Genomic DNA, 23362 nt, shown 5'->3' on the forward strand with positions numbered 1-23362 from the left:
TTCCAGTCAGTTGGCCAAGTGGTTGTTCTCTAGATTTCTTGACACAACTTGGTGAGCACATCCAGGGCAGCATCTGTGAGCTGAAATATGTCAATTGGTATGCTGTCTATTCCTCAGGCCTTATTTTTTGCTATTTCCTTCAAAGCAGCTTGAACTTCTTCTTTCTTACTCATATGTTGTTTCATGAAATTCTTCTGTGTTTGCCAATTCTTTTTGATACAGTGACTCAGTATATTCTTTCCGTCTTTTAATATTTCCTGGATCATTTAATATTCTTCCTAAAGCATCCTTGATCATAGCAACTAGAGCTTTGAATTAGTTCTTCCGTTCATTGAGCTTAAGAAATGCTGAACAAGTTCAGCCCTTTTGATTTTCCAACTCCAACTTCATTGAAATTAATAATAATTGTTTTAGAAAAATAAAGATGTATAACCTCTGAAACCCAGTGAAGGGTTGTCGTGAGGCCAAATGGATTCAAGGGCAGTGGGTTTCAATTAGGGTTTGGTCCTTTGTTTATATTTATGAGACACGGGAATGAAATTGGGGGAGAATGAAGGATGGCCTTTTTCTTGAGGTCTCACTGTGTGTCTGAATCTTATATGCCTTAAGTGTTGCTATTTTGTTATTTAAATTATAGCGAGAATGGATTAGTAGAGGAGTTTTCTGTTGGAAATCTGTTCTAGGTATTCAGACCCAAAATGATGACTTTTTAGTTGAGGGAGAACAGAAGGGGATCCAGCAGGCACTTTACGGGAAACTTCCCTTTGGGTAGGGAAATCTTCTCACTCTACCAGCTTGTTGCTAATACTCTCCTGGCAATCCCTGTAACTTTTCTGGATCTAGCTTCCTCTAGTTACCTGTTGCATATCTGAAACGGTTTCTGAGTTTCTTCAGCATTCTGTGGGACCTTCTGATCTGCTGGTAGATACTCGGCTGGTGGGTATTCTGCAGATAGAGTGCACAAACATGTATTAACTGATGTAAACAATCCATATGTTGTCATGTTGCTGGCACCACCAGTTACTCCCTTTTCTGTTAAAGTCCAGTGACCACTTCTGTCTAGCATGAGGTGTTGTTAGGTTCTGGTGAGGCAATTCTGCCTCAGTAGAATGAAGCATTGCTGGGTCCAGTGCCTGGCCGACAGCTTTAGCTGTGTTTAAGTCTGTTGTTACAGCCAGGTCAGTCCATCTTGTTGAGGATCTTCCCCTTTTCACTGACCTTTACCAAGCATGATATTCTTCTCCAGGGACTGATGCTTTTTTTGCTAACATATCCAAAGCATTTGAGAGGAAGCTTCATTTGTGAGGAAGCCTCATTTGTGAGGAGCATTCTTGGTGGACTTCAGCCAACACAGATTTGTTTGTTCTTCTGGCAGTTCATGGTATAGTCAATGTTTTGTTGCCAAGATGAGGTAGTTGGTAGATTAACTGCTGGCAGTTTGCCTTTTGTATTCAGAAAGGACTTTGCATATTTCAATCGTGATACCTGTAGAATAATCAAAATGAGGGGCTGTTTTTTAGAAAGAAAAAAAAAAGATAAGTCCTGAGGTAGGAGTGACAGCAGATAAGCTTTTAATCTTGGTTTGAAAGTTAGTTCTGTGATTTTTGTGTTGCTGTAGAAAGATAAATGTCATGTCTTGAGAAGCTGCCAAGTGATATGCCAGCACATAGCTTCGCTGCTCTTGACTCAGTATGCTTCAGTGAAAGCATGTGGAGAATGTCAGTGGGACTGCATGCTGCATAAGTAATTCAGTCTCAGACCTTAAAACAGTCTAAGTTAGGGGCAAATGGTGATTGTCATTGTTGAAAGTGGTTTTCAAAGACACATGCAAGTTCAAGTCATGCGACCAAAATCAAAACTTTACACAGAAAATTCAATTTAAACACATATACTGGGAGTCTGTTGTGTTCAGGGTATAGTAGAAACAGATTATGTAAGGTACTGCCTCTTTAGGAATCTTTGTTTCCCTGTTTCCAGTTAGGTAAGATCTAGAAAATGAGTTCTTTTGACATGGAATTCTGCTTCCTGATGTTGTTGTACAGTAACATGAAAAGACTTAAAAGGCCAAAAAAGACTTCTGGGTCAAAGTTGAATGGCTATGTAGCATGATAATTGTCTCTCTGCCTTTAAAAAAATGAAACAACAAATCTATTTACAGTTGAGTTTTAAAACTATGTTTGTAGACTTTTAGGGACAATAACATTCAAAGTTATTTTGCTGTATATGCCCCTAACTTGAAATATTCTACTTGCTAACAAAGCTGCATTACAGAAAATCCCTTGCATGTGAGATGTATTTCTTAGTATGTGAGTACATTGTTGTTTACCCCTGAAGGAAACCCAAGAGTAGTCAGAATTGACACATTGTACGTAAGATGTGCTGGACTTGCAGATAAAAAGCATGACTCATCTAAAGATGACCTTCTGTTCGCGTGACAGTTGGGATCAGGAGAGCATTGTGCAGTGTGAGAATATTCAGTATGAATAAAAGTTATGATTAATATACTGAGATTATTCAATGACTTTTAAAAAAATGTCGAGTCCTGTGTTTGCAGTGCTCTATCTAGATGGTATCTTTTTCAAGCCACTGTTTTTATCATTTGATATGGTCTTTATCATTTGATGTGTTTTAACTGCCTTCTACATTACTGGATTTAAAATGAAGTTTAAATTGTAGTACTTGGTTCAGGAGAAGTTAGAACATAGTCCATAAAGGATTTAAGTCAAGCCTCCTCACAAGTAATAGAATGTGTTGTTGTTATTGGTTTTAGGTGCCACTGAGTCGAGTACAACACTTAGCCACCCTGTGAAGAGCAGAACTGAACCCTGTCCTGTCCTGTGCCGTCCTCACAATCTCTGACACTCGAGCCCACTGCTGCAGATACTGTGTAAACTCACCTGGTTGAGGGTCTTCCTCTCCTTGCCATCCCTCTACTTTTCCAATTGTTATGTCCCTTTCCAAGTAATAATCTTTCATAGCAATATGCCTGAAGTATGTGAGACGAAGATTTATCATCTTTGCCTCAAAAAAGCACTCTGCTGCACCTTCTCCAAGAGACACATTTGTTCTTTTAGCAGTCCATGGGACACTTAGTACTCTCTTACAACAGCACAGTTCAAAGACATCAGTTCTTCTGTCATTCTTAGTCACTGTCCAGCTCTCAAGTGCTCTCAGCAGCAAGTTATTGAATATAGAATTTAAAAAGTTGTTGTTGTGTATTGTAGAATCAGAACTGACCCATAGCTGATCCTCAGGCAGGTTTTCAAAGGCAGTTAATCACACAGGAGAAGTTTTCCCATCGTTCTCCCACAGAGCAGCTGGTTGCCTCGAACCACACGTGCCTTAGAGATTGCTGTGCAGCTTCTTGACACTAGGCCACCAGAGTTTAGAATAGCAGTTGCTTTGTGAGAAATTATGTGTGCCAGGGCCCAAAGGGTTTTTATTTGTAGTTTTGCCTCTTATTAACTATTTGCTTTGAAAACTTTGAAAGCCTATAGTTATTTTACTTATTAACTCTCAGAATCCTCAGCTATAAAATAAAGCTATTAAAACTATGTTAAAGGCCACTGTGAGGATCAAATGAGGTTGCATCTTGTAGAAGGAACCCGTAATAAATTGTACTGCTCTCTATAAGTAATCCCATTTCCACTGACATCGAGGTGATTCTAACTTATAGTGACCCCTCTGGGCATTAGCATTCTGATTGTGCTACCTTTTTTTTTTTACCTGATAGTTTTAATTTTTCCAACTTTATACAAAGTTTATACTTTTGCCTCTCTCTGGTTTTAATCCTAATATCCACCCCCTCCCCCTCCCCTGAGAAATCAAGCCCCTAAAATCTCTTCGGGTTTTGGACAATGACAAGTCTAGCTGCTTCATGCTGGATTTGAGAATTGTCCCTCCTGTGGGGTCTTTGAATCTCTCCATGGTCTTACTTTTGTGAGCTTTTAAATCCTTCAGCTCTTATGCTAAGTGACAGGCATAGGGTTTAGGAGATGATGTCATGGTAGTGGTAGAGCCATCTGCTTAGTGTTGAACACATGGAGCAAGGTGCTTTGCTGATTTTTGCCCCACACTGTAGCTGTAGAAAGTTAAGGAGAGGTACTGGAGCCAGTGTTAGGGCATTTATGGGGTAGGATGGTCTCTAGAACAATTAGATATTTGGTTCTGCTTGATGATCATGGAAAATCCATCCTTTTAAATTATCCCAGCTTTGAAAGCAAAAATCTTACCATGCAATCAGTGCTCTGGTTTACCCTTTTCACACAGGTGAAAAAATTGTGCCAGGCAATAGAGACTAGAGAAGGAGGACGAAGACCAAGTACCAAGATAGTCCAGTGTGGAGCAAGCTTAGAGTTTCTTGAAAGAGCAGACTTCAGTTCATAGAGCATTAAAGCATAGGCTGAAGCTTTCTATTAAAATGCAGTGTTACCAAGAAGCTGTACTGCAATCTCAGAGGTATGCTGTTCAAATCCACCAGATGCTTTGCTGAAGAAGGAGAGACAGTCTCTTCCTGTCCCTCTCAGATCCAATTTGACGGTACACACACACAAAATAGTAAAAATAAAAATTAAAATAAAGTGCAGGGATGAGAAGAAAAAGAGGAGGCCTAAGTGAAGCTAAAATAGTAAAGATAGATTAGAAAATTATATCCTCCAAGAGACAGACCACCCTCCTTAAAAGTAAATATGGAGAAGAGGCCTGATTGTGCTACTTTTGTAGGCATATCAGTCTTCTCTCTTTGTTTCTTTTTCCAGCTGTTTCTTATGTTGTTGTTGTTGTGTGCCATTGAGTCGCCTACGACCAATAGCAACCCTATGTATAGCAGCTCTGAAGCCTGCCCTGACCTGAGTCAGTCTCATTAATTCCGACACACCAAAGCCCAATTGCCCCAGTTACTGTATCAATCCATCTCATCCGGAGTCTTCATCTCCTGTGCTATTCCTTCACCCTTCCAAGCATGATGTCCTTCTCCAAGAACTGGTCTCTCCTAGTCACATGGCCCACGTATGTGAAATGGAGCCTCAAAATCCTAGCCTCCGAGGAGAGACTTGGTTTCACGCTCTCAAAGATAGACCTATTTGTTTTTTTGGCAGTATGTTCAAGACTCTTCTCCAGCACCACAACTCGAAGGCATCAATTCTTCTTCTGTCATCCTAAGTCATTGTCCAGATGTCTGATGTATAGCAACTAATTGCGAAGACCATGGCCTGGATTAGGTGCACCTTAGTCTCTAGACTGACACTTTTGCTTTTCAGCACTCTGGAGAGGTCCCCGACAACATATTTATAGTGTCAGAAAAAATTTTTAAAGACAGCTAGTCACCACTGGGCCAATTGGCAGCACAATATTAGATGGAGAAGAGATTGAGGTTGTTAACAATTACAGCTTGCTCAGATCCACAGTCAACACTCTTAACACCAGCAGTCAGGAAATGAAAAGACAAATTGCATTGGGAAAATGTGCTGTAAAGGACCTCACCAGAGTGCTGAAGAGCAACAAAGTCAGTCTAGACACAAAGGTGCTCCTAGTCCAGGCCATGGTCTTTTTAATTACTTGTTATGCTTCAGAGAGTTGGGCATGACTAAGGATGACAAAAGAAGAATAGATGCCTTTGAATTGTGGTGCTGGAGAAGAGTCTTGAACACACCATGGACTGCCAAGAAAACAAATTGGTCTGTCTTGGAGAGGGTGAAGCCAAGTCTTTCATTGGAAGCTAGGATTTTGAAGCTCTGCCTCACTTACTTGGGTCACGTGGCCTGGAGAGATCTGTCCTTGGAGAAGGACATCATGCTCAGAAGAGTGGACGGACAGTGCAGGAGAGGGAGACCCAGGATGAGATGGATTGATAACAATAACTGGGGTGATTGGGATTGGTGTGTTGGAATTAGTGAGACTGGCTCAGGACAGGGCAGGGTTCAGAGCTACTGTACATAGGGACACTATGCATCACAGGTGACTCTGGCATATAAGAACAATATCATACTATGACAGGTTTGGAAGCAGGGGTGGCTTCCACTTCCTAAACAGCGTGCCTCCAGAAACTCTATGAACTTTGGTAAATGTCAATAGTTGTAGAGGGGCTTCAGGCCTTTTGTTCATAGGGTCACTATGAGTTGTACTCAAAAGCAGTCTACAACAGTGTCACATAGTTTGAATCCACTAGCTGCTCTGCGAGAGAAGTATGAGCAATATTCTCCCATGCAATGAACTGCCTCTGAAAACCCTCCAGAGGCTCAGCTGTGTGTCAGTTCTTCCTCGATGGTACACAACAACAACAGTGTGTACTTAAGTAAGATTGAAACATGTGATATGTGTAGAGACAGAAGGAAAGAGAAAGTGGAAGTAAGACATCACCAAAAATAAGAGCCTTGACTTATTTACTCTTTGGTCATATATCTTGATATTTGCTAGGTCTTTAGAGTAAAGGCAGCCATAGATATAGTTCAATGATAGTTCTCACCTTCCATGCAGGGGATCTGGATTCATGCACAGTCTCCACCTGACTGTCACTAGTCACTTGCATGTTTTTATGATGCTGAACAGTTTTTTTAAAAGCCTGACAATTTCCTTCCAAAACACAGGCATTGTAAACCCTATGCATCACAGCAGTCCGATCAGCAATTGGTCATGGAGATGGCCTAGGACCAGCAGCCTTTTCTTCTATTGTGCATGTTCACCTTGAGCAGAAGACCAGCTTAAAGACACATAAAACCATCATTGACTTTAAAACATCCCACCATCTATGAAATTAATATATTTTTATTACCAGTTATAGTTTGCCTTTATCCATTCATCCATCCAGTAAATTAGCTGGCTGGCAACTGTGTATTGAGGCCCAAGTAAGCATTGTGATGACACTGAGATTTTAGAATGAAACACAATTCCCATCTTTAAAGAACACATATCCCATGACTTTTACCCCAGTAGTTATGATAATAGTTTAAGAACAAGAGATGATATCATCAGATGCTGAGTGATTCGGACCTTTTTTGTAAGTCCAAAATGTGCTTCTTTCTTTTTCTTTTTGAAACAATTTGTGGGGGAAAAGAGAGGAATAAACAAAAACATCTACATACTGACCATTTCTGAGTCATCTTCATGTCCTAGTAAGTGATTCCTAGTAAGACTCTGACTCAGTGCTGAACTCACTTGACCGTGCATTGAATAGCCTGTAAGGCAGTGTCTTGTGTAATAGTCAAGGACCTTATTAATAGAACAAATGCTTCCCAACCATGGTACACATAGGAAATGATAAATATTTTTTATGGCATACCAAGATAAATGGACAGGGCAACATTTAACTGTTTATCAGCTAGAATGATCTGCTGCCTCAGCCTTGCCCAGCATCGAGGAGATGAAATCAGTGTCTTTACACAGCTGGGCATGTTTTCTGTACCACCAGGAACAATCGAGTTTGTAAATTCACTCGATTATTCCCAGGATGTCCTGCCTTAACTGTCTTACAGCTTCATGTCTTTTTCTTAAGAACAGCTACTTTTTATTTGTAGCAACTGCTAGGCACTTTTTATGTAAGACTGTAGGAGAGAAGATCCCAAAGGAGAACCTTTAAAGAAAGTGTTATTACTATTCACTGGAGACAGACAGCTTTTTAGAAATGAAAATGGGCTGGCTTGGGAATTGAGAGTCCTGACCTTCAGTTCTAGCTTGGTCAACTTTGGCTAAACACTTGTCTCTAAACCTCATTTTTTTTTTTTTAAATCCTTAAAATAAGAGGGATTGAACAAAATTATCCTTGGGCTACGCCAGCCATGATTTTATATTATGTGTAAATCTTTGCTATTGAATTAATTCCTTTGTGCTGAGTATATGCTGAGTACCAGGTAAGTGGCCTCCTCTGTATACCACAAAATACACTACCAGTGAAGCAATTCCAACTCATAATGGCCTTTCATCAGGTTTCCAAGACGGCAAACCTTAGCAGGAAACTGCCCATCCTTCAAGGACTATCTCAGTTGTGTTCCTCAGATCCCAGACCATAGTTTACATGCTGAAAGATTATAAACAAAGACACTTAATCAAGTAAAAAGCATAAGCACTAGAAAGAATATTTGAAAGGACTAAAGCTAACTCTAGTAAGTGAACGTCCTTCAAGAATTTATGAGTATTTTTGAAACATAGGCCCAAATCAGCTTTGCAGTTCAGAATCAGATTCCAGCTAGCTTAACACATCACTTAGTTCAAGCTGGAAAACCTGATAGATAACCTTCACCTCTCAGGGTAAGTTATCATTTCTAAGAAACATTTGGTACAGACAAACTGACTATGTAAGCATATATACATCCAAGCCAGGTTTTTATTGCCTATATTGAACTCTCCTTCGGTTTCTATAATGATCTAAATCCTTTCTGCGTCATTTGTTGGGAAGAAGGCATGAATGAGGCTGCCTCTCTGGAGAGTAGAGAGAATATGGGTGAGAATCAATCATTATTCAGAGTCTGGCTGAATTATGGCAGCAGGCTTTTGCCTTGCTCACAGAGTAAAATGATAGTGTTTGTTCATTGAACCAATGTTTATTGCATTATGTGTATACCATACCCCAGACCTTTTTCTAGAAGCTGAAAATTCAAACCTAAGAGACTTCTCCTGTATTATCAGACAGTGTATGTGCATGTTTGCATGTATCTAAGTGAGAGAAAGAATATATGTGGATGCTAGCTCTTCAATCTTAGGGATTTTGAAAATAAACTTACTAGTAATTGGAGAGGGTTAAACCAGGCTGCTCCTTGGAGATAAGGATTCTGAGGCTTTGTCTGACATACTTTGTCAGACATACTTTGGACATGTTTTAAGGAGGGAGAGGTCCTTGGAGAGGGACATCATGCTTGGGAGGGTGGAGGGACAGCGCAGGAGAGGAAGACCCTCTATGAGGTGTATTGATTCGGTGACTGGGGTAATCGGGATGGGTGTTTCAGAGGCAGTGCGATTGGCACAGGATAGAGCAGGGTTTAGGGCTGTTGTACATAGGGTCGCTATGAGTCACAAACAACTAGATGGCACATAACAACAACAACAACAGTAATTGGGGAGCTCTGGTAGCCTAGGGGTAGAAAGCAGCGCTGTAATCCCGAAGGCACATGGTTCTAATCCTGCTCTGCAGGAGAAGGATGGGCAATCTCCTGCTGTGCCATTAACTGTCTCTGAAAACTCACCAAAGGTTCAACTATGGGTCGGTTCCACAGTGCACAAGAACAATTAGGAACTAAGGAGTCCTGGTGGTTAAGTAGTTAAGCACTTGCTTATGAACTGAAAAGTCAGTGCGTGGAACCTTCTCCATATGAAAGAAGCTTCTCCATATGAGAAAGATACAACAGTCAATTCCCATAAAGATTACATCTTTGGAAACCCAGTGGGGCCATTCTGCTCTGCCACAGGGAGTCCCCATGAGTTGGAATGTACTAGAAGGTGATAGATAGGGCTTAATTGTTGTGTTGTTGTTGTATATCATCAAGTCAGAACTAACCCATAGTTTACCCTCCAGCAAGTTTTCAGAGACAGTGAATTGCTTGGGAGGAGACTGCCCATCCTTCACCCATGGAGCAGCTGGTGGATTTGAACTGTGTGCCTTTGGGATTGCAGTGCAGCTTCTCACCACTTGGCCACCAGGATTCCCTATGCTAGTTTTTATTAGTAATAGATTTATTATGTTTAAAACACATCAATAAATTATGCCTTAGCTCCTGTCAACCAAAGATTACTCTGGTTGTCAGTGGTTAAGGGTTTGAGCCAAGCCAAAGTGAGAAGTTTGAATCCACCAGCTGCTCCAAGGGAGAAAGACGGGCAGTCTCTGCCTTTACAATTTACAGCCTCTGCAAACCATTGGAGGGTCAGACATGAGTGAGCTCCAACTCCACAGTGGTGATTTGGCATTTTGAGTTGCTATCCATAAATACTTACTAAATAATATGCCAGACAATATGAAAAAGAGGGATAAAACTAAGCCTTGTATTCATACTCAAAAATACTTTCTATTAGGTAAACATTTACTCCATTATATTACCATAGGCACTGAAGGAATGTGGGATTTCTGAGACACAGGTAAAAGGATGCATATGTCTATGCAACCATACATATATTTATACACCAAATCACATGCACACACATAGAGTTGCTTGTACATGTTAGAAAACAACTATTTTAAGCTAAGAGGCATAAGCAAGGGGAGACTGGGTTTGTTTGTTCCTGCACACATGTGTGTGCCTGTGATGTTTGTGTGGGAGGGAGGAAGGAAGGAATAGTGGGAGGGAAGGAGGAGGAGAGATGAAAGGAGGGACGGAAGAAGGGGGAAAATAGTAGTGTCAGAAGGAACCGCAGCATTTAGTAAATTTTTACTTCAACTCCCATCATCCCATCTATTTTTTCTGTATTGATCTACAGTTAATGCACCACTGTTCATTCCAACTGATAAAATCATTGGAATGAAATAGACCCATTCACGCAAATCAAACAAAAAAAGAGTAATAATCTCAGTTTAAGAAGAATACCAAAAACTCCACAGATGTTGGGAAAAGTACTACTTATGCATGCCAGCATCTGTGATAAAGATAACTTGTTGAAAGTCCTTCCAAAGCAGAAAAAAAGTAAAATCTCAGGGATTTTTTCCCCCCTTTACTGACCAGTAATTCATTCCAAGAAGTACCAGCCTGTCTCATTTCAAAATGCCTCCCTTGCCAAGGAAGCGGAAGCGGTCATACTCTTTCCCACCAAACTATGGGTGAATTATAATTATCCTACCTCTTGTGGGACAATGAGACAGCAAACATCTGCTATACTGAATCAAAAAACCCACGAGTGCAACTATACCAAGCTGTGAATCATACCTGGACTTAGATTAAAGGATGTGTGTTGTGTTTACCTTTTTCTTTATTTTTATGGCAATTTGAAATATGGATCTGTTAACTCTAGCACCATGTTGTAATAGAAGGAAAATACATGAATTCTCTTAATTGACCCAGTTTGGACTTTGAAAAAAATCACAGCTTTAAGGAGCTGGATAATAATAGTAACAATGTGTCTTTTTTTATTTATTATACTGTCATAATTTTCCTTTTCTTTAAAAGGATAGTACAGGTAAGAAACTTTAGAGAATATATAATCTAAAAAGCATAGTCTTTTAGTTTTTATTGTTCACTTAAGTAACAAAAACAGAGAGCCAGAAAATTATATTTTAAACTTTATTTTCAAAAGAAATAGTTCCATACCCACTGTGAATTTATGGTGATGATATTTAGGGTAGTGCTAAACTCTTCACCTAGAGTAAGAAAAAGAAAACTGTACTTCCATTCTAAGTTTAGCAAGTAAAACATTTTTAATAGGCTACTTGCTTTAAAAGTGTCTTTATTTTTTTCCATTAGAGAGCAGAAAGACAAACTCGAATGATGGATTCAGCTCAGTATGCAGAATTTTGTGAAAGTCGGCAATTAAGTTTCTGTAAGTAAGCATTTAACTTACAGTTAATTATATGCATTAAAGATTATGTGTTACAGATGTACTAACGTATGGCATAGTCTTTGTTCCTTAGAAATCGGTAGACTTAATATACACATAGTTATAATCCTTATAGAAACAAACTGCATTGTAGGGGAAGTCTGTGAAATATTTTACTCTTTTCTACTGTTTTGCAATCAGAAAAGGTATGTAAGACACTAGTAATACACCGAGAACCATGTTATTTTTTTCACATTGCTATTAGAAGAATAAAATCTAATATTTCCATTACAATGTATTGTCCAGTTCCTTAGTCATATTTACACTAATAGTACTGATTATACTTGTCCCAAGTGGACTCTCCTAGTACAATCATGACCTTTAAAATTGCCCAATATTAATTAATAACTACCAAACTTTCTCTTGTATTCATGCTCACATGCCTATTAACACAAAGAAGCATCTCCATAGTCCAAAGCCTCCTACTCTTTGACACATGTACAATGCTAGCCATGTCATTAGTCCATGTTCTGGGAACCCAAATAGTATAGTGGTAAAATCAGTAGTTCCCCAGCATTGCACAGCAGTTTTCTAAAAGCCCAAAAAGACTCCTGAAAGATAGTGGCGAAATTGTTACAGCAACAGTTCAATAATGACTAAGACTCTCAGGGTAAAGGTCAAACAGAGAGTATGATGAAAAATCCAGTTCAAAATATGACAAAGTAGCTCATGACCCTGGTCTGAGAAATTACACAGACAATGGGTTCTTTAGATGAAAAGCCATTATGTGGTCACAATAACAATGTATTTGAGTTGGAAAAAGAAAATGAGAACTTCATTTATAGATCATAAAGTGCAAATAAATGACACATTTCAAATTGTGTCCCATTTGTAAATGTCAGTAAAATATAGGCAAACATGTTTTGCAAGATTTTTTTTTCTTCTAACTAACTATACTTTCAAATCTGACTAACAGTTTGGCATCATACATCTGTGAAGCATTATGTAAATGACACTTCGAATCATGGCAATTTTCAGCAAATAAGAGGGTTTTGTATGGTAATTTTTAGGTTTAAAAATGGCATTCAGTTCTTTTATAAGTATAAATTTCTACTTTATAAAGTAACGTTTAGTACTATTGAGCTATTTTTTAAGTATATTTTAGAGTTAATTTGCTTAGAGGAACAGAAGTACTCCTTCACACTATAACTAAGTCATTAAAGTCTCTTAATAGGCCTTTTGTTTAAACAGCAATTTTTAGTAACTCTTCATTTTCTGTTTTTAACTCAATAACACTGTAGTAAGTTAAATGTGAATTATTTCCTTTTTCAAATAACTGTAGTATAAACAAACAGTATATCATGTCTACTTTTTTTCCTTTAAATGGGAAGGATTTGGCCATTTAAAAATATTGGTTTATATGGTACCCATAGGTGATTCATTATGAAACCGTGGTGGGAGAATCTGTTTTATATTCCAGAATACTGTGGTTGGGAATGTTATAACCCAAGTGGGTCAGCAAATTCAGAAACAATTCCCACACTGGTCAGGATGTTGAACTCTCTTCTTCCCTCTCCTTTCTGAGAAACCAAAGGATAGGCATTGTGTTCCTGCCATATTTGTCTTTTTAAATATTTGATCACAGCATTCCCTGACTCAGATTACTGGTACATTTAAAAGTAGCATTTCTGTGTCTTAGAATAAACTCTAAAATAAAACACTGATCAGACTCACCATCCTTTTCTTTTGTGTATTTATGTGTATGTGTACACACAGAGGTGCACACATATGTATGTTGCTGTTTGGGTGCTGTTGAGTCAACTATAATTCATAATGACCCTATGAACAACACGCACATATATGAATATGTACTTTCATGTGTGTGTGTTTCTTATTGTGTGCCATCAAGTCAGAATCAACCCATAGGTGACTTTCCAGTGGATTTTCACAGGCAGTAGACTGCATGGGAGATTGTCCATCTTTCTCCCATGAAGCAGCTGGTGGATTTGAACTGCATGCCTTTGGGATTTCTGCACAGCTTCTTACCACTCACTAGTGCTCCATGTGTGTATGTATATATGTATGTATGTATGTGTGTGTATGTCAGATCGCCATTTCCCTTGAAGTCTTATTTAACTTCATGTTAATGTTGATTTACCAGCTCTTGTTTCGTTAGAATTTGGCTGTAAACTTATCCCATCCTTTGCTTTTTCCTTTTGTACTTTTTGTGGCTTTTGTAAAAAACTGATACCTCTGTTTTCTTTTTAACATGTTGCCTCACACTTTTAATTGACAACCGTGCTTAGAAACACTTTTTCCCCCCGTCATTTGTGGCAACGTGTTCATTAATCTAAGAATCTCTGTGTGTATTCATTGATGAAGTTAGTCAGTTTATATTTTGGTTAATGACAAATTGGATCTTATATATACTCTTTTGTTTGCTTTTTAAATTCATTGAAGTTTTTTTTCCCATTTGCTTTTTCCTTTTCTCTGTACTATTTTATTACATTTTTTTCCTTTACCAGCTTGAATATAGTCTGTTATTTTAGCTATTAGTTTCAATTTTAATATTTATCTTTGGCCTAAAAATTGTTAAATTAATAAATATCTAAGCTTTCCTTCCCAGGTTTATTTAATTTTATCCTTCTTAAGGTCTTTAAAAGTTTAAAACTCTCATATTTTACCTCTAGCTGAATACTGTTATAGCTAGGTAGGAGAGTATAGATTGATATTTATTAATAAAAAGCTATTTATAGAAGTATTGTCTATTAGCATTCTGTTAATATAATTTGATTTTTTTGTTTGGTGCTCTCCTGATGGAGAAAATGAGACAAGACTATTACTTCCAGGCATTTGGTAAATGGAGTATGAGAAATGAGGGGACAGATTGGCAACAGAAGCTGCTGGTAAACATGTCAAGAAGGAAGGGACCTCTCCAGTAGAAGGAATAACCATCTTCAATCACAGAGGAATGCTGTTTTCAGTTAAAGCAAAGAACAGTGTTTTTGAAGAAATTTAAAGAGAAGAATTTCTTCCTAATAGATATCACAAAGGGCACTAAGGGAGAGAAACATTTAGTCTGTAAGACTGATGAAAAGGAGTCGGGTTGTAATCATTAACTGGTGTGCAGAGATGAAAGAATGGATAGTGGGAAGAACTTGAATTTTGATTTTGCTTATTAATAAAAATGGTGAAAAGTACATAAGCATTAACTAAACTTTAAAAATTTTAAATTCCACATTAAATTTTGTGTAAAGTTATTTTAATTCCACACAACTTGAACACTCGGGCAGTGTCAAAAAGTTGATAAAAGTTCTGGCCTTTAGTCAAGATGCTATTTAAATTGCTTGTGAATTTCTAGATTGCCATTTCTTCTGAAATATTGGGAAGAGAAGAAATGAGTTTATTCTAAAGCACTCTCTATTCATAGAAAGGCAATGCCAGGAGTAAGAGTATTTGAGCCTCTTTCACTGGAACCAACAATGTCCTGGAAGAGCTAGTCTCATGAGAAGAGCATCAGACCCAGCGACAGATTAACTTTACCTGTGCCTGGAACAGCAGCAACCCTGGTGGCTCACTTGGGGCCTCTATACTATACTGCACTGCACTGCACTGCACTGCACTGCACTGCACTGCACTGTGTTATGCTATGCTATGCTATGCTATGCTATGCTATGCTATGCTATGCTATGCTATGCTATGCTATGCTATGCTATGCTATACTGCACTGTATTATACTATACTATACTGCACTGTAAAATACTATACTATTTTATACTGTTATATTATACTATACAACACTATACTGTACTATTTTATACTACACTGTACTAATTATAATGCATGTTTGTTGTTGTTGTTGTTATGTACCATCAGGTCACTTGCAACTCATAGCGACCCTATGTACAACAGCCCTAAACTCTGCTCTGTCCTATGCCAATCACACTATCTCTAATACACCCATCCCAATTACCCCAGGTATTAAATCAATCCACCTCACAGAGGGCCTTTCCCTCCTGCACTGTCCTTCCACCCTACAAAGCATGATGTCCCTCTCCAAGGACCGGTCCCTCCTTACAACATGTCCAAAGTATGTTAGACGAAGCCTCAGAATCCTTGCCTCCAAAGAGCAGCCCGGTTTAACCCTCTCCAGGATAAATCTCTTTGTTTTCCTAGTAGTCCATGATACATTCAATACTCTTCTCCAGCACCACAGCTCAAAGGCATCAATTCTCCTTCTATCCTCCCTAGTCATTGTACAACTCTCTGATGCATAACAAGTGATTGCAAAGACCATGGCCTGTATCAGGCACACCTTAATCTTCAGACTGACATCGTTGCTCTTTAGTACTTTGGAGAGGTCCCTAACAGCAGACTTTCCCATGGCAATACATCTTTTAATTTCCTGGCTACTGGTGCCCAGAGTGTTGACTGTGGAGCCAAGCAAAGCTTAAACTCTGCTTTTCTAATAAATATTTCTCATTCATTCATTTTTTTCCCCCTTGAAATATCTATTTCTTTGGAGTCTTGTAATGTCAAGCACTATTCTAGATGCTGGGGATATAGAAGAAGCAAGATAATCTTTATCTGCTAGCACTTAGGGTCTGTTTAGTGAAGTTACTACTAATTCTCTTGCTTAGGTAAATCTGAATACTAATAGCAACAGTTTCCCTCAGTTGTTTCTTTATTATTTCATTAAAGTAAAAATATATTTTTTATTCTAGTGGCCTAGTGGTAAGGAGTTGTGCTGCCAACCTAAAGGCAGATGTTTTAATTCCACCAGCTTCTCCATAGGAAGAAGACAGGTACTTGGCCTCCTGTGAGATTTGCAGTCTCTGAAAAGTCACTCTGGGTCAGTTATGAGTCATGTCTAACCCGACCATACTGAGTGAGTGCAAGAATAGGTAACAAGAAATTTTATAAAAACTTAAAATTTTAACCATTTTAATGTATACAATTCAGTGACATTAATTATATTTACCATGTATGCACCTGTCATCACAATCTATTTCCAAAAGATTTTCTTCAGCCCAATCACCTTACCCCAGCACTGGGCAATAACTAATAAATATTTGTCTCTGTGCATTTGCCTTTTCTAAATATTTTATAAATGAGAACATACAATATTTGTCCTTTTGTGTCTGTCTTGTTTCAGTTAGCGTAATGCTTTCAAGGTTTATCCGTATTGTAGCATGCATCAGAACTTCGGTGCTTTTTATGGATGAATAATTTTTCATTGTTCATACATACCACATTTTGTTGAGCCATTCATCTGTTGATGGGCACTTGGGTTGTTTCCACCTTTTGGCTGTGGTGAACTTAGCTGCAGCGGACAGAGGTAAATCATTGAGCGAGTTTAGAGCACAGTCACAAAATATGTTTCTGTGTTCCTCACAGTCTGTCAGAAGGAGATGTGAGTAAGGTGCATTTTATTGATCTTGCCAAATTGCTGCCTGTTAACTTGAACTTCAGAAGTATTCCCCAGATGTGGAACAAGTGTTTGTGAGCTATTGCAGCTTGCTCGTTAGATGGAATGTTGTATGTCAGAGTCTAGTTGGAAGATTAGTTATTTAGGGAGATAGCTTTAAGGGGGATTATCATAATTCTGCCACGTCTGACAACTTTGGATATGTGCTTCAATAGCAGGACTTAATGTCTTCAATGATTTATTTTGAAGAACAATCTTTGTATGTGGAATCCATGAAGACTGTATCTGTAAGAATCAAAACATTATGGTTTATTTTATGTTACCTTTCAGTGTTTTATAGACCTGTGAAACCAGATTAATCAAAAGAATAATTATTGAATTATTTTTTTTACTAAAGATTGTTATTTTACAGATTTAATACAGTCTTCACTATTTATCTTTCTGTTTTAGGTTACTAGTTAAATGTGTAATATACAATAAAAACTTTGTCAAATAAGGTTCTGCTTAGCACTGTGACAGTTGAAAGATCCTTAACTGAAAGATCCATAGCCACTTTATTCCACGTGTGCTGGTGGTTGTTAGGTTTGCATATAGACGTGGACATGGGTTTTTCCTCATAAAAAACTATAACATGATCGGAGAAATTGAAATTAAAAGATGCTTGATGATATTTTGTTGTTGTTGATATAAATGTTAAATAAATGTTACAAGTAAAGATGTCTTCCTTTGGCTTGTCTGGTCATGACTCATGAATGGATAAGAGTTAGTGTGTGACCCTGAAGGACATTATGCTGAGTGAAGTATCTCAGTCAAAAAAGGACAAATACTGCATAGTGCCACTGTTGTAGATTGGGACTGACATCAGGATTGGAGTAAGACTGAGGAAAAACTGAATAAATTATGTATACTGCACTGAAACAGATGAGGGAGAGAACAGTTTAAAAGCGATATATATTAGGGTATTATGGCTATCACAAGAGTCTGGAATTAAGGTTGCATAGTGGAATGTACTCGGGGCAGGGGGATTGTATACCAATGAAGGAATTTTTCTTTTACTTTTCAAAGAGAGGAGCGTACTGGTGGGGGACGGGTGGGCTAGGAGAAAAGTTCAACAATGAACGAATGGAAATCCAAAATCTCTGTAAATGTTCATTAAAATTATTTTTTAAAAAAAGAGTTAAGGAAGGTGAACATTCCTCAAGGTGAGTACTCACAGTCACCTGACAGTTTAATAGGTGAGTAATGCATGGTTTAAGAGCCCCAGTGAAAAAATGAGCACTTGACTACTTCTCAAGAAGTCATTGGTTGGAACCCAGCAGCTGCTCCTGCTTGTGTAAAGATCACAGCCATGGGAATGCTGTAGGGCAGTTCTATAGGACCACTATGACTCAGAATCAGTTCAACTGTAATGGGTTTGGGTTTGGTTTTGTTAATGAACAGTTTGTCTTTGAGGGCAAGATGAAATCCATTTGGATAATTTTGAGTCACACTTAAGAATTGGAGTTTGTATCTCAGAAAATTTAACTACACGCTTAGATCGAATCTAGTCTTATTTCATTTAATTCTAAATGATCACTTTGAATCTATTCTAGCAATAGATTCCTTCTAAGAGTTCCTTGAAATGCAATATCTGTGTGTTCCTTCTGTCATCTCAAGTTCTTTCTTACAGTATTTTCTTTCCACAAGAATAAAAATGGTTTAAGGACAGTAACCCGTCTGGCTATTGTTAAAGTTGTAGCCAATTGGAGTATATTCTATAAGCAGACAGCGCTAAGTATGAAGTAGTATTGTACATAGTATTCCATAACGTAAATAGAAAATAAGTATATTATATAGCGTAGAGAACAAATGGAGGACCCAAATGCATAAGGGAGTTCTTAAAAGCAGTCTTTGAAGTAGTTTCCAAATGAAAGTTAAAATTTGAAGTTCTTAGGATTAAAGCATTAAGAGTTGAATACAACTTTGAGAGCAGTGCATTTTGTAGCATTCTTTTTCTTTTATTTTATTCTATTATTTTGTGAGTGTGTACTGTCAAATCAGATCTCACTGGTACAAGAGGAGATTGTCCCTCCTTCTCCAGCAAAGCATCTGGCAATAGCATTCTTTTTCACATGTACCTTTCAGAAAACATTTTATTTCTTGATTTGTGATTACGTTAATCTGTATTGTTATTGTTGATTGCTGTCAAGTCAAACACAACTCACAGCGACCCTATGTACTAAAGGGCTGAGACTTTTCTATAACTATCGTCATTTATCAAAGTTCATAGTTTCCAGAGGCATGTTTTTATGAAGTGGATGCCACTCCTGCTTAGGACACTTTTTTAAAACGGAATTTTCTACATTTCTGTTTTTCATGACTAGCCAAAAAGGCCTCAAAATTCCGAGACTGGCTGGACTGCAGCAGTATGGAGATAAAACCTAATGTCATAGCTATGGAAATTTTATCCTATATAGCATATGAAACCGTGGCACAGGTAAGAATTCTGCCATACTTGGACATTGAAAGTTTTTATTGGTTCCTCATCCCTGTATAGATAGGGAGTCTTCTGTAGAGACCATTCTTACTCTACCTAGTACTGTACCAGGGATGAGAACAGCCCTGAGTTCTTGCCTGTTACAGTCTTACAATTTTCTGGGATCTAGTTCAGTTACCTCCCTTCGCATTGTGACCTTTGGTGGATGTTGGGGTAAAAGTGCCTGTTGCAACTCTGTTCTAATCAGAATCAGAAGACCCAACATACTTCTTAATATTGAACTTAAGGTCCCCATTTGCCTTATTTAGAAATTATTTTTAACCTTGGAAAATACTTTCCTAGGGATATGAAATCATCCCAGTGCTTACAAAAATCTCATCTCAAACCACTGCTCAGGGACAGATTTTGCTCAGTCCTGAGACCACAGACATCACCATCTCCTTGGCTTTTGTTCAAAATACAAACTCCACAGCTAGACCTCAGAGCGCACCTCCTGAATTACAATCTCTAGGTCAACAAAAGCCCAGAAACCTGTTTTTGGGGGTTTTGGGGTTTTTTAAATTATTCTGTAGTCACTATAAAAGAACCTTGAGAAGCCCAGCAGACTGTATCTCATTAGTATTATGTCCTGAAGAGGCTGGGAACCTTATCAATACCATTTGGATTGTGTTCCTTTTAGTTTTGACATGTCAAGGATAGCCTGACATGATTATTCCCAGCTTTTTTTTTTATTATTTCAAAATTATTTGTTTATTATTTTATTTCTTTTTTTAAATTGTTATCTTTCTCTGATATTGTAGTTAGTGGACCTGGCTCTTCTTGTAAGGCAAGACATGGTAACCAAGGCAGGGGACCCCTTCAGCCATGCCATTTCTGCAACCTTCATTCAGTATCACAATTCTGTGGAGGTAAGTCTCAATAAAATGTCTTCTATGGCACATCTCTGGATTTTTCAAATGTCTGATATTTTCCTGGATATTGTTGTTATTATGTGCCGTCAAGTCACCTGTGACTTGTAGCAACCCTAAGTACAACAGATCCAAATCCTGCCCTGTCTGAGCCAATCTCACTGACTCCAACACACTTAACCACCATTGCTGCAGTCACTGTGTCAATTCATCTCATCTGAGGTCTTCCTCTCGTACACTGTCCCTTCACCCTTCCAGTCATGGTGTCCTTCTACAAGGACCAGTTCCTCCTGGCCATATGCCCAAGGTATGAGAGATAGAGCTTAAAAATCCCAGCATCCAAGCAGAAACTTGGTTTTACCCTCTCTAAAGCAGACCTATTTGTTTTCTTGGCAGTCCATGGTATGTTCAATACTCTTCTCCAGCACCAAAATTTAAAGCCACATCAATTCTTCTTCTGTCATCCATAGTCATTGTCCAGCTCCCTGATGCACAGCAAGTAATTGTGAAGACCATAGCCTGGATCAAGTGAGACCTTTAGTCACTAGACTGACAATGTTACTTCTCAGGACTCTGGTGAGGTCCCTGACAGCAGATTTTCCCAGTGCAGTTCCTCTTTTGATTTCCTGACTGCTGGTGCCAAGAGTGTTGATTATGGAGCTGAGCAAGCTGTAATTATTAACCTCAATCTCTTTTCTATGTATCATAAATATATTAAAAAATATTATTTTAGAATGTATGGCCTTAAGACATAATTGTAATACATTCAAAGTTCAGGATACATCAGTTGAATGCCTAGAATACCGTAGTCCTTAAAATGCATTTAATGTAATGCTTATTTTCCACCTTTACTTTACAGCTTTTCTTATCCTTCAATGATTAGTTGTACAGCACTTCTCATTTCCATTGGAAATAACAACTGGTTAGTAATTGAATAATGTAAGGAAACAATTAATTTCTTTGTGCCTTAAAATATAAGGAAGTCATTATTATTCACATAGTTATAATTCTTGAGTTTATTGATCATTTTAAATTTCAATTGCCAAACCATTGTTAAATGTGCTTTACAAACACGTATTTCCACTTGTCCCCGATTTTTAGATTATTGCCTTTGTTGTTGTTTTGTTGTTAAGTGCCGTCCAGTCGAGCATGACTCATAGTGAACCTATAAACAAAAAACCTGAATCTTGTCCTATAACTGTTGTCATTTCTCTAAGTTCATAGAGTTTCCAGAGGCATCCAACCCTGGGTCACCATTATGGCATTTGATACACTATTGGCACAGTGTTCATTATTACAGCAGCCCCAAGTTATCTCAGTAGAGTGAATTGCTAGACCAGTGCTGTGCCACTTAGAAGAATCTTCATTCTAAACACAATTAAAACCAACTGACTTTTCAATACCTAGGCCCATGCCCTAGGCCCTGAATGGCTTCCAGCCAACAGCTCATTGTTAGCCTAATCCAGCCAGCTCACACATGGTTGTGAGCAAAATAAAAACAACCAAACTGTCCACACCCAACCTTCAACCAAAACAAGAAGAATCCACCTTCAGAATCCAATGGCTTCACATATGAGCCTCCAAAATGATGATCTAGTTTAAGCTTCTGAAATACCATCTACAGAAACTATAATATTTTCATTCCAACATCAAGCTTGGTGGAGCAGCAGTTAAGTGCTTACCTACTAACCAATAAGTCAGCAGTTCAAACCCACCAGCTGCTAAAAGTGAGAAAGACATGGCAGGCTGATCTCCTAAGAATTACGGCCGTGCAAACCTTTGAGGCAGTTCTCCTCTGCCCGAATAGTGTCACTGTGAGTTAAATTTAGCCCTATAGCAGACAGTTAGTTTTTATATTTGGTGTTCTTGTAGTAACTGTGCACAACTTTCAGCATTTAAAAATACCGTCTGTAATCAACATGCCGCTAATAACTTAGAACTGTAATATATTTTATATTGTTGTTGTTGTTATATGCCGTCGAGTCGTTTGTGACTCATAGCGACCCTATGTACAACAGCCCTAAACCCTGCTCTATCCTGTGTCAATCTCATTGCTTCTGACACACCCATCCCGATTACCCCAGTCACTGAATCAATCCACCTCATAGAGGGTCTTCCCCTCCTGCGCTGTCCCTCCACATTGCCCAGCATGATGTCCCTCTCCAAAGACCTGTCTCTCCTTACAACATGTCCAAAGTATGTCAGGCGAAGCCCCAGAATCCTTGCCTCCAAGGAGCAGCCTGGTTTAACCCTCTCTAGGATGAATCTGTTTGTTTTCTTGGCAGTCCATGATACATTCAATACTCTTAATATTTTATACTACTCATATACTCATATATAATGCTCATATATAATACTCATATATAATACTCATTCATATTTGGCAATACTCATTTTATATTATGTTATAAAATATAAAAAGAAATTTAATGTAATATTATAAATTCTATAAATTTAATATAGTATGAAAATGTAAATTTGCTAATGTTTGACTATTTTTACTAGCAAAAATAGTGACTTCATATAATTCAGTCTAATAGCGATAGACAATGCTACAAGAAGGTTAAATGAGCATCTGCATTCGTCATTGTAAAGCAAGTTGTTGAGCTAATTAGGTGAAATGTATAACCTGACTATCTAGGCCTCATTTTATATCATTGTTGTTATGTATCATTGACTCAGAACCGACTGGTAGCTCACCATCCAGTGTGTTTTCAGAGGCTGTAAATAGCATGGGAGGAGATTGTCCATCTCTCTCCTGAGGAGCAGCTGGTGGATTTGATAGACTTGCCCCTGAGTTGGTGGAGCAAGTTCTTGTTCTACCTTACGCCGCTAGCTGAGCCCTGTTAATTTCTGTAGGTGGAAATTGAAGTTCAATCTGTCTCTAATAAATATTTGTAAACTTTTCAACATTAAGAGGCCCTTTTGAGAATCTAATGAAAATTATAAGACTTTTTTCCATAAACATATTTGGTAAATAATTCCAGAGTGTTCAAAGACCATTTAACACCATTATATAGATCTGAGAGATATGTGAACCCTTTGAACCCAGGTTTAAGTATCTCTACTGTAGAGTACTTACAAAGGGTTTAGAGAAATACA

At 38.2% G+C, this 23362-nt stretch overlaps 1 protein-coding gene across 1 annotated transcript in view; it reads left to right on the forward strand.

Annotated features, from left to right (window-relative positions):
- Positions 1–23362, forward strand: part of SUPT3H (suppressor of Ty 3 homolog (S. cerevisiae)) — a 311934-nt gene that overhangs the window by 257623 nt on the left and 30949 nt on the right. Inside the window, exons 6-8 of the mRNA XM_006882131.1 lie at positions 11376–11451; positions 19240–19352; positions 20153–20260. Coding sequence (XP_006882193.1) covers positions 11376–11451; positions 19240–19352; positions 20153–20260 — 297 coding nt within the window. The remainder of the gene's footprint in view (positions 1–11375; positions 11452–19239; positions 19353–20152; positions 20261–23362) is intronic.

This window comes from Elephantulus edwardii, unplaced genomic scaffold (assembly GCF_000299155.1).
Source record: "Elephantulus edwardii isolate Elephantulus edwardi_28Jun2011 unplaced genomic scaffold, EleEdw1.0 scaffold00017, whole genome shotgun sequence".
NCBI lineage: Eukaryota > Metazoa > Chordata > Mammalia > Macroscelidea > Macroscelididae > Elephantulus > Elephantulus edwardii.